A 12,442-nucleotide genomic window follows, 5' to 3' on the forward strand; every position below is an offset into this window, starting at 1 on the left:
CAAAGAAATATTGGTTTTCATTAATTGTAGTAGTTGTGGTAATATTTCCTCCTATTTTGGCTATGACTGTTCAGGCATCAAGTTGAGAATAAATAGGTGAAGGACTTTTAGTTTTATTCTTCACCTTTCCTAATCTGAAATGTTTATAATAAATACTTAGATAAAGATAAAAATGTATGAACTAGTTGGAGGAAGTTTTCAGAAAATATCACCATTCAAACAAGGCTTCTACGTAAAGAATGTGGAGTGTGATAGCAGACAGTATTGGTGGAGACTCTGGCTGTGCCCCTTAGTGGCTGTGTGACCTTGGGCTGATTATTTACACTCACTGAGCCTCTGTTTCCATATGTATGAAACAGATTAATCTGTTTCTCAGGAATATTGCAGGGATTCATGATAATGTTAGAGACAGGGGGCTAGTAGGTAAGAGTATGGTCTCTAGAACCAGACTACCTGGCTTTGAATCGTGGTTATGCCACTTACTAGATGGGTGACCTTGGACACATTACCTAACGTCTCTGTCCTCAGTTTCCTTATCTGTGAAGAGGGAATGATTGAAGTTCATATCTCACAGCGGTTACTAGTTAATATTTGCAAAGTACTTAGAACAGTGCCTGGCACATAGTTAATGCTATTTAAGTGTTAAATAAATTGTTGATTAAAGTTCCTGGCACCATGTAAACACTCAGTAAAAGGTAGCTATTCTTTGTATTCAGTATATAATTGATTCCATGTGAAAACAAGTCCTGAAAATTCTGATAACCATATAACCCCCCTCACCATGTTTTTTTTTTAATTACCAAGGCCTTAAAGCCTTAAAATATCAAAGGAATAAGACAAGTTTATCATTTATATTCTAAATTGTCTGTACTTGATATGATTTTTTTTTTCTAAGAGGGACCTTAAACATAGTGATGTATAATAGCCTGATAGATCTGACCTGTGCATCACAAGTCACTTGTCTTTCGCCCAAGAGGGATGCTTCCTTTCTGAATTGACCCATGACCTCCGAGTAACCCATCATCTCTCATTATTGTTTCTAACAATCTTCCTGTTCACAAGAAGACCTTGAGACAGGGTTTCTGTACATATAATTCCAGCTTTATGCCCTGGAACCAAAAAAAGGCTAGGGGAGGCTGAGATAGGTAGTAAAATATTTATTAGAAGTCTTCTATTTGCTATCCTCCTGCCACTGGTATTATGTAAAAAGAGTTCTGCGTCAGCAAGCACAGTGAGACCTCCTCTTTATCCTTCAAGCCCACTGAGCACCAGGAACACATTAAGCCTGGGCTGTGGAAGATGGCTCAGAGGGTTTTGTTGAGTTTTGTTTTGTTTTGTTTTGTTTTTCCCCTCTTCTTCTCCCTCCCCGCTCTCCACCCTATTTGGGGCTAAGGAAGACCATTTATTTGCTCCTTAGCTCACTGAACTCCCTCACTGCACAAATTGATGCCTCACACTGGTCAGCAGGATCACATTTCATCTCAGCTGTGGTGACCATTCCCGTTGCCCTCCTGTCAGGTAGAGAGGGGATCACTGACGTTTGGAAGGAAGCTGTGCAGCTGGCGGGCAGCAGAGCACACGGTGACGTCAGTGCCGGCCGACCCCTGTGCCGCTGCTGTCATGTGTCAGCTTCGTCTCCATCGCTGTCCTGCCCTCGTTTGTCAGCTTTCACTCCGATTGTCTTCTCTGCTCCTGTTATAATAATTACAGAAGAGGTGTATCTCTCCAGCGAGCCTGGGTATCTGAATTCTACTGGTAATTTTAGAAACGAGGATAAAATTAACCCTAAAGCCATCTGCTGCTCTGTAGGAGAATGTTTTTAATTATAAATTAGACATTATAACACACTGCTGGAGATTTGAAATTGCCTCGGTGTGGTGTTGCTTCTTAGAAGTCGTGTACTTTTGGGGCGCCTTGGTGGCTCAGCCGTTAAGCGTCTGCCTTCGGCTCGGGTCATGATCCCAGGGTCCTGGGATCAAGCCCCGCATCGGGCTCCCTGCTCAGCGGGAAGCATGCTTCTCCCTCTCCCACTCCCCCTGCTTGTGTTCCCTTTCTCACTGTGTCTCTCTCTGTCAAATAAATAAATAAAATCTTTAAAAAAAAGAAAAGAAAAAAGAAGTCGTGTACTTTTCCTTAGCTCAAAGACTGGTTTTCAGTGTTTTGTTTTTTCCCTTTTCAGAAAAAGTTAGTTTACCTAATGACTTCTTCTATTTAGTCTTTAGGTCATTTAAATAAAAATCCTGAAAGTAGTAATTATAATCATTTTGCAACAGTAACAGTGACAGACTGTTGAACATCTTCTGTATGTTTCTCACAACCTTTGTTTTGTTCTCTGTTTCCTGGCTAGTTGAAGAGAGGTCTGGGGACCAGCAGCATGAGCATCACTTTGGAGCTTATTAGAAATGCAGAGTATCAAGCCCAACCCTAGACCTGCTGAATCAGAATCTGCATTTTAACACATTGTCCAGGTGGTTTGTATGACTGCTCATGTTTGATCTATTTCATTCCAGCAAGCACAACGGAATTCTTTTGTGCTTGGTTCCCATCAGACAGTAATCATCAAGATCAGCTTATTTACTCTGTGTAAGGTCCTGTTATTCCTAAAACATTGGCCCTTTGTTAATGATATTTGGGCGCAGATAACTTAGATAATTTAGTGATGACAGTAATAATAATTGGCATCTGTTACCAGTAAGATAAAAGTCAATCAGTCACTTTCAAAATAAGCAGACAATAACAGCAGCTCTAGTACTGTTTTCAAATATATCCATAGTCTGTTACTGGTTAGTTAGATAAGAGGTAATTAGAGGACTCACCTTTTGAGGCCAAGTTCATGTTCATGAGAGTCCGTCAACAGTAATTGAATCAGTTCTGTGGTTAAACAATCTACTCCAAACCCTCTCTTCTGTAGACATTTTAAGCCCCACAGAAACCAGGTGAGAGAATATGGATATATTAGGAAATCTCAAAACCACTGTTAAGAGTAAAACCCCTGGAGAATGTGCCTTCGTGTTAGGGCTGTGGGCACGAGTCATCTCACACGAAAGGACAAGATGTCTATTCAACACATTGTGCATTCTTAAAGAGAATATGGATTCCTAAAATGAATGTAGGTATATATTTCTGACATTTACTTTGTAGACAGTTATTTCCATTCGCTTATGAAGGATGCTGTTGACATAGCATCGAATAGTGTAGAGAAGAGAAAGCCCTCACTTGCCAAGTTCTGCTGGCGGAGGGATAAATTAGAAAACCTCTCCTCTCTACTAATGTAAAAGATTTTTCCTGGGTTTATGACAGCCTTACCTCCAACTTTGGGTTGGATTAAACTTCTCTGGCTGGTGACATTCTTGGAACATCTGTGATATAGTAAAAAACAAACAACAAAAAAAACCGCTTGGCTTGCAGTTTAAAAAACCTGTATTTGAATACTGGCTAAGCTACTCATAGCTAGTGATACTTGGGCAAGTCATTTAACCACTCTGAACTTCAGTTTCCTTTGTTTGTAAGACAAGGACAGTCACATCTCACAGGGCTGTCATCACAATTAAACGAAATAATATATTAAAAAAATACCAAGTATGTAATGCCTGATCCAGTGTAGGCATGACATAAATGTTTTTTTGGATTTGATTATAACTCCTAAACCATGTTGAAGGACGAGTTGTCATTTGTTTCTAAAACTTCTTATGATTTCATATTAAACTTTCTTAAAATTAAGTTAAGAGATTCTTTGAGAAAGCTGTTTTTTTCCTACTGTGTTTAAGAATGTTGAAAATCATGATTGATCTGACAAACTCAAGGTATGTTATGAGGGCGAGTTCGCTTACTCCCCACACAAATGACAAATTACTGCAGAGGAAAGAAACTTTTTATATCTTCAGAATTTTGTCAGAGTTGCTCAATCTTGTATGAATAAAAATAGTATCAAAATAACACTAGACTGAACCCTGGATTGGAGTGAGAAGTATCAGTATGAATTCATGGGTTTTTTAAAATACATATACATATAGAAAGGTACAAGAATAAATATGGGAGGGGTGTATACATGTATTTTAGCATTCGGACATATATTTCCAGCTCTCTCTGCTGACAGGGCCTAGGAGCAGTGACATCCAGCTGCAGTGAGTACATCTAGGTCCTAGTCTTGGTTTCTAAATACGATTCTTCTGTAAAAGGAACCTGGGTTCCTTGGAAAAGTGGTTGATTCCAGAGCCGGGGCAGGGAAAATAGAAAATGAGCCTGGAACTTCTTCTGGTGCCAGATATAAGGAAATATTTAAAATGAAATTTTAAAAAGATGAGGGCATGTTGAAAGGATACAGAAGCCAACCTGAATTAGCTTCTCATGGCCAAAGCTAAAACTATTTGAGCATCGAAATAAATAACAATAGTACTGAGTTTATTCAAAGAATAAAATGCTCATGACAAATACAATGACAATATGATAAATAAATGATTTAATGAATAAATGAAAGGGGAAGATTAAAGAAGAATTGTAATTAAGTGTAGAAGACATGGGGAAAATGAACGCTCACCATTAGAACACTACAGTAATGGTTGCTGCAATCAAGATCTACCAATGAATGCTATAGTGATAGGTGGAAAATGTGAGAAACAGGATCTGTATAGTCTCAATGTATCTTCTCTAATATATTTATTAATTATAAAAGGGAAAATAGTAACTTTACAGTGGGGTAAAGTTATCCCCACTGTAAAGAGATCAGAGTTACCCCCTCCCCAGTAATTAGACATAGTCCCATGCATCTCCTGATACAGTGCACTGAGAAGAGCTCCTCACCTCTTGATGTTCCCCCCCCAAATCCATAATCTTAATCCAGTCATGAGAAAACACCAGGCAAAACCAGACTGAGGGACAGTCTACAAAATACGTGCCCTGTACTGTTCGTTGTAAGGGAAGACCAAGAACGGTTCCAAGTTGGAGAAGCCGAAGGAGGCATGACCACTAAATGCACTGTAGAATCCTGAACTGAGAGGGCACATTTGTGAAAAACTGGTGTCTTAATAAGGTCCGTGGTTTAGTTAATAGTACTGAGTCAGTGTTACTTTCTTAGTTTTGATAATTTTACTAATATAGTTATAAAAAATGTTAGCATTAGGGGAAGTAGGGTGAAGGGCATAGGGAATTCTCCTTACTATATTGTTGCTACTCTTCTGGAAATCTAAAATTATTTCAGAATTGAAAGTTAAATAATACCGTAGTGAATCCAACATTACATGGCGTTAAGTTTTTTGGCGGAAAACAGGACACAAAATGTCCGAGGGACGTAGCAGCCATCATTTTAGGTATTAACTTGCAGGTCAGAGGTAGAGAATACATGAAGCTGGTGGACCAGTGTTTCATTTCCAGCAAGACCAGGCCGGATCAAAGGGGACTGCCCAAGTTACTCTTTTCCTAATGGTTTCCAAAAGTCAGATGATAATGTGGGGTCTTATGTTATCCTCTGTCATTGGGAGGCTCTCTTCTGTGTTTGCACAGTGGTTAACACATGTACTCATTCAAATGTTGAAGGAAGGGAGGGAGGAAGGAAGGAATTTGGTTGGTGTGATGAACACTAACCCACTGCATTTGAATAAAAGGCAATAAACAAATCCTGCCCAGCTATGCCATTTCTGTATGGCATCGCTCTTGCTCACCCCCCATGCACTCTTAGGTGCTGTTAAGCAGAAAGCTGCAGACTGAATAAAGCAAATTAGCCAGGTTCCTATGAAGAAATAAAAGGGCTTTTTTAAATTTTATTTTATTATGTTAGGTTAATCACCATACATTACATCATTAGTTTTTGATGTAGTGTTCCATGATTCATTGTTTGCGTATAACACCCAGTGCTCCATGCAGTACATGCCCTCCTTAATACCCATCACCAGGCTAACCCATCCTCCCACCCCCTCCCCGCTAGAACCCTCAGTTTGGTTTTCAGAGTCCATAGTCTCTCATGGTTCGTCTCCCTCTCCGATTTCCCTCCCTTCATTTTTTTATTTTTAAGTGCCTTTCCATTGCCACTTCTTAAACCTGACAATTATTAACTTGTTCAAAAATATTTAGCTGCATATCACGGTGCCAGGGAAGGACGTAAAGGTGGTGGCTAACAGGGGGGCTCTGTAGTCACACGTGATTTCTGTTCCAGGTCTTCAGTCTTTACCAAGGTATTTAACTTTCTACCCTCACTTTCTCCTAAAATAAGGATACCTCATAGGGTTTTTAAGAAGAAATCCTCTTTAGAGACCTTAGATCAGCTTCTGGCCCATAGTAAGCACTTACAAAAGAGAAGATGACAACGTAGTCATTCAGCAAACCTTTATTGAATAACTACTGTCTACAGCCCTCATGCTGAGTGCTGGGAGTACAGATATGTATCATTTCTCCCTTCCCTTCTCAAGAAATTTAGTCTGTTGGGGGAAATAGATAAATAAAACAGTAAGAATAATTGCTCTTTTCCTCTTGGGTTGCTTACTCAGTATGTTTCAGTAGCATGCCTAAAGCATATCTACTTATAAGTCTACTTGTCTACATATACCCATTCGTTATAACTTATAATAACTTGATGAAGTGTAAATATTGTCCCCATCTTGCAAATGAGGAAACCAAAGCTCTAAGAAGTAATTTGCCCAAGATCACACATTTGCCCAAGCTAAGTGGACAACCGAGGATTTGATCCTCATCTACCGTCATGACTCCAAAGTCTTCCTTAACCCACCTCATATGATTACAAATACAATGTTTAAATGCTTTGACAAGGTTATAGAAGACATCTGGGGACGCCTGGGTGGCTCAGTCAGTTAAGCGTCTCTCAGTCTCTGCTCAGGTCTTGATCTCAGGGTCATGGAGTTCAAGCCCCACGTTGGGCTCCACACTGGATGTGGAGCCTACTTAAAAATAATAATAATAATAATAATAATAATAATAATAATAATAATAAAGGCATCTGCATATATGCTACTGTAATAGCTTTAGTGAACCCAGTTGTCTTTTGGCATTTCTTTTAATGTTTCCACTGGCTCATGTTTTATTTTCTTCATTTCCCGACAGGAAACAGAAGTAAGTATCTGCTTAATCCCACTCTCCTTATAAGTTAACAGACATTTTCTTTGTCCTAGTTGTGTAAAGCCACAATTGAGACTGGGCTACCATAGGCACAGCTGTGCTTTCCTAGCTCTTGCTCTCTTCTTGCCTATGAGGCATACCAGTGAGAGCCTCCGTAGTAAGGAGGCCAGGCCACCAGGCCCCATCACTCCTTTGAGATGACACTTTCCACCAGAGTCCAGGGAAGGGCAGATTGTAGGAGTTCTGTAATGGCTCTTGAGACATTAAAACTTTACAGTGTTATTTGGAGGGTATCCTCAACTTGCATGAGCTAAAACTCATCCTGTGATTATGGTTTAAATAGAGCAATTACTGGACCTATTTCAGGATATCCAAACACACATCCTAGAGCTTCTGGTGCTTCTCTTTGTAAGTGAAATTAACATTTTCCTCTTCAAATGTTATTTGAACATATAGTCCTTGACTCATTTGAGAGTGTAGTTTTTCTAGAAAATTAGAAATGTGCATCAATAAGGACATATGGGTTATGATGTCATAGGAGTGGTTAGTCATGGAGGTGGACTTGAGAAGATAAGACCTCTCCTTTCCTTTTGGAAAGCAGAGTGTAGGACTGAGCTGTGGTCCCATTATGAAGGGAGAGGTTCTCATTGCCTCCTACTCCTGGATGCCAGGACCAGAGCATGGTGGTGTTCCACCAGGTGTAGACAGTGTCTGAGGCTCTTCCCCACGTGCACCCTCATTTGTCTTCTGAACCCTCAGGGTTCTCTACACTTTTCTGCCCTTCCTGTACACTTTCTCAGAACCTTTTTCTCTGAAAGGTAGTAGTTGATAATGATGGCTTCACGAAAGCAGGGAGCTGACATTTGACATCTATGTTCCAGGCACTTTACATGTTTAACCTCATTTAAGCCTCACAGCATCCTGTCTGGGTAGGTGGATTATCACTACATTTATAGATATAAAAACTTAGATTCGGGGAAGTTAAATAATGTACGAAGGCGACCTGAAGCTAGAAAAGTGGGAAAAGTGGAACTCCGCTCTAGTTCTCCCTAACTTGAGAGTTTGTACTCTGCCGTAGGGCTGTGGTGCTGGGGATGGTGACTCCTCTTCCTGTCACTACTGCTTGCCACCAGTGGGTGGGTCTGGGAGCTAGGAGAATGCTTCATCTACAGTGTACTGTGTGCCGTAGTCTCAGGGTGTGACTAGAGTGTGAGTTTATGTTAACTCACTGATCCTCACAACTTGGGGACTACAGATAGGGAAACCAAGGCTCACAGAGACTGATACAAAGTCACGTAGCCAGTGAGTCTGGCACTGGCAACTCGATCCAGTCCTCTTAGAACACCTTTTATTTTATTGTTTAAAGATGTATTTATTTTAGAGAGAGAGAGAGAGCACAAGCAGGTGGGGCAAAGGGAGAGAGAGAGAGAGAGAATCTCAAGCAGATTCCTCGCTGAGCACTGATCCCTATGCGGGGCCTAATCTCAGGACCCTGAGATCGTGACCTGAGCTGAAATCGAGAGTTGGGCATTCAACCAACTGTGCCACCCAGGTGCCCCTTAGGACACCTTTTGAAGCTCGCCATCCATGCAGCACCGTATACTAGCTGAGAGTAGAGCCAGTTTACTAAGGAGTGTCCTGTCAGCAGTGTTTACAACAGAAGACAGTATTCGTATAACTTACAAAATAATAGGAATTTGTTTCCTCAGTAAGAGTAGAGCTTGGCAAAAGGGTACAAGCTTGCATTTATACCAAAACTCACTGAAATTTGTCTTCTGTAGTTTTCATGCTTAGTGAAAGCATCTGAGGACAGTGTTTCCAAAGAGCCTGCTGTCTCTCAGAGCTGTAGATTCGGTATGACTAATGTCATAAAAGGAAGGCCATTAACTGTAGAGAGGTATAATGCCACTGCACTCCATAAATGAGTGAATAAGTGACACTGGTGACAGGTGGCTTGTGGCTGGCGGGCCAGAGAGCCAACACCTGTTAGTGAGCTAATCAGACACATATCTGCCTAAGTCAGAGTGTGTAGGCCAACGCTTAGAGAATTGTTACCTAAGAAACACTATACTCAGTTGCCTTAAAGGTTATATATCCTGCTACTCTGGGTAATGGCTGCAAGAGCAGCCAGTCACTCAGTTGGGTTTAGGTAAATAGCCTAAAATTTTACTCATTTGTTTCTTTCTTTATAGACTATAAAAGACAAAGAGCTCTTGGGGTACCTGGCTGGCTTAGTCGGTAAAGCAGTGTGGCTCTTGATCTCGGGATCATGAGTTCAAACCCCATGTTGGGCATAGAGCTTACTAAAAAAAGAAATTTTTTTTAATTAAAAAAAAAAAAGACGGAGAGCTCTTAATCATGGAGTAATTGAAATTCTAAGATTTTCAAATTCAAGTAGGTTGTCTACACCAATGGACTCAAAAATACATGATTCTAGGGGCGCCTGGGTGGCTCAGTCATTAAGCGTCTGCCTCCGGCTCAGGTCACGATCCCGGGGTGCTGGGGTCGAGTCCCGCATCGGGCTCCCTGCTCCGCGGGAAGCCTGCTCTCCCTCTCCCGCTCCCCCTGCTTGTGTTCCCTCTCTCGCTGTCTCTCTCTCTCTGTCAAATAAATAAATAAGGGGCGCCCAGGTGGGTCAGTCGTTAAGCGTCTGCCTTCGGCTCGGGTCACGATCCCAGGGTCCTGGGATCGAGCTCCACGTCGGGCTCCCTGCCCGGCGGGAAGCCTGCTTCTCGCTCTCCCACTCCCCCTGCTTGTGTTCCCTCTCTCGCTGTGTCTCTCTCTCTCTGTCAAATAAATAAATAAAATCTTTAAAGAAAAAAAAAATACATGATTCTAAAGTCTTTTTCCAACCTCTCATTCTCTTTGAGAAGAAAACTTGATTTATTTATACATCCATTCAACAAATATTTATGGAATACTTGATATTTTCTAGACCTTGTGCTCAGTGCTGCGGACACAGCACAAGACAGATGTTGTAGCAGTGCTATTGTTGATACGGCATATTGTAAAATTTACTACAAGAAATTCAGTATAGTTGAGAGCATAGATGAAAGTAACATTTATTTCCATTCCAATAGATTTCGGCTTTGGAAATTTCTTTAAAAGGGGTGAACTGCTGGCAACATGGTGTGGCAGCCCCCCTTATGCAGCCCCAGAAGTCTTCGAAGGGCAGCAGTATGAAGGACCACAGCTGGATATTTGGGTATTTCTTTGCTTTGCTGTGTTAAATGCATCTCTGACGGTAATAACTAGTACTTTGGCCCGTCTTTGAAGCTCTTGGTACCTAACACATAGGTAGTAGTTCATACTTCCCCTGTCCACTGGACTAATTAGAGCATTTTTGAATTAAGTTCTAGGAAAGAACGTCTAGGGACAGATGTTATTACTTTACTATCGGCCATAACTTAACGTTAAGTAGTAATCAAAATGATTAAATTCAGATCTTTGAGTATTTATTATAGGATATTTTATTACAGTAGTCCGAGTTTTAGTTTTGCTTTGTTTTGTGTTGTTTTGAAATTCTGAGAAAATAGTAAATCCAAACAGGAATTTTTCAGCCCATATGATTTTAAGGGCCCTGGGGATGTTTAGGAAAACAGTGTTTAAAGTCCTCAGTGGAAAAGTGACTGCCTTGTTTTCTTCCCTAGAGCATGGGAGTTGTTCTTTATGTCCTTGTCTGTGGAGCTCTGCCTTTTGATGGACCGACTCTTCCAATTTTGAGGCAGAGAGTTTTAGAAGGAAGATTCCGGATTCCGTATTTCATGTCAGAAGGTAACCCGTTTGTCTTATACTCGTGCTTTACAGAATTTGTGCTCCGAATGAAATGCCTCGGCAAAGGCTTCCCTTGTTCTAAGAGCTTGGGTGCCAAACAAAGTGATTGAGTCACTTGAAAAGCTATAGAAGTAAGCAGCCCCCTCCATGTAGGTGAGAGAAGCTGTAGCCTTCCTACTTGTAACTGAAAACGGAAAGCTTTCCAGGTTAAGAACAGCAAGTCTTCACATCTACTCTGGGTCTATAAATGTCCCCAGTTTATTTTAGACTTAGAGAAGCACTTTGTAGATAGATTCACAACCATTTTACTCTATGAAATAGATTTTCCTGTATCTTTTGGTGAGAAGTTGCAAAATTACATTTTTTAATTGAATTAAAAACTGGCAAAGCTGTTGGACTAAGATGCAGAGCCCGACTTGGATTAGCTTGTTACGTACAACCAGTTGGGTTGTTGCTCAGCTACGTTTCCTCCTCAGGTTTTGGTGGTCATCCTTAACTCTTTCGTTCCTAGTCATGGTAGAAATAAAGCTCTAGTAGTTAAGAGCATAGACCTTGGAGCCCGGCTGCCTGGTTTTAATCTCGAGTCCACCACTTACTGGCAGTCTGCCCTTGACAAGTTACATCCCCTCTCTGCTTCCGTGTCCTCAGGCTACAACATGGGAAGCACAGTGGCTCCTGGTAAGGGCGCTGGGAAGATAAATGGAAGTAATCTGTGTAAAGCAGCTTGCATGGTGCCTGGCACATAGCAGAGGGTATGAGGCTAGCTTCTGTGGGGTGGCAGAGAGCATGGTGTCCGCTCCGAGAATAAGTGGGTGCCCGAGTCACAGCAGTGCAGTTTTTGTAATATAATCAGAAGTAACTAGTGCTTCATGTGTGTTTTTCTCAGCTGCCCTGACGGGAGAAGAGCAACAGTCCTCTGGAGACCTCTTACCTCACGCACATAGCCTCTAGTGTGTCAGCCTCAGAAGTGACTGGGGCTCCATGTGTGTGCTCATTCTAGGAGAAGGCTTGCTTTTGTCTTAGCAGAATCTAAGTCTGTGTCTAGATCTTTTCACTTGAGAAATTCAATAGAAAGGTTCATTTAGCACAAAATTGGACAGACCTACACCCTCCTGATTTTCTTAAGTATTCATTCTCGGTGGTGGTTACTTTTGTGTCAACATTCACCATGGTAACCTGATCAGTACAACTGGCTTTCATGTGTTCATTTATTCATTTGACCTTCTGCTTTCCAGTGGGCATTGTGGAGGATACAGAGATTAACGCCATTGTGCAGAGTCACATGAGTCAAGCCAGTACCCTGAAGTGCAAGGTGATTTACATGACTTTTGTAACATTGTGTTTTCCATAGATTGTGAGCACCTTATTCGAAGGATGTTGGTCCTAGACCCGTCCAAACGACTAACAATAGCTCAAATCAAGGAGCATAAATGGATGCTTGTAGAAGTTCCTGTACAGAGACCTGTTCTCTATCCACAAGGGCAAGAAAATGAGCCATCCATTGGGGAATTTAATGAACAGGTTCTGCGATTGATGCACAGCCTTGGAATAGATCAGCAGAAAACCATCGAGGTAAAGTGATCAGAGATTTGACTGATGGTCT

At 41.3% G+C, this 12,442-nt stretch overlaps 1 protein-coding gene across 2 annotated transcripts in view; it reads left to right on the plus strand.

Moving 5' to 3' along the window:
• The window catches only part of SIK2 (salt inducible kinase 2), a 126,190-nt gene that overhangs the window by 87,445 nt on the left and 26,303 nt on the right, over positions 1–12,442 (plus strand). For both annotated transcript variants that reach the window (XM_035008908.1, XM_035008906.1), the window contains exons 5-7: positions 10,146–10,270; positions 10,716–10,839; positions 12,191–12,411. In XM_035008908.1, the coding sequence (XP_034864799.1) occupies positions 10,146–10,270; positions 10,716–10,839; positions 12,191–12,411 (470 nt within the window). The remainder of the gene's footprint in view (positions 1–10,145; positions 10,271–10,715; positions 10,840–12,190; positions 12,412–12,442) is intronic.

Source organism: Mirounga leonina, unplaced genomic scaffold, assembly GCF_011800145.1.
Source record: "Mirounga leonina isolate KUSES-001 unplaced genomic scaffold, KU_Mleo_1.0 Mir_153, whole genome shotgun sequence".
NCBI lineage: Eukaryota > Metazoa > Chordata > Mammalia > Carnivora > Phocidae > Mirounga > Mirounga leonina.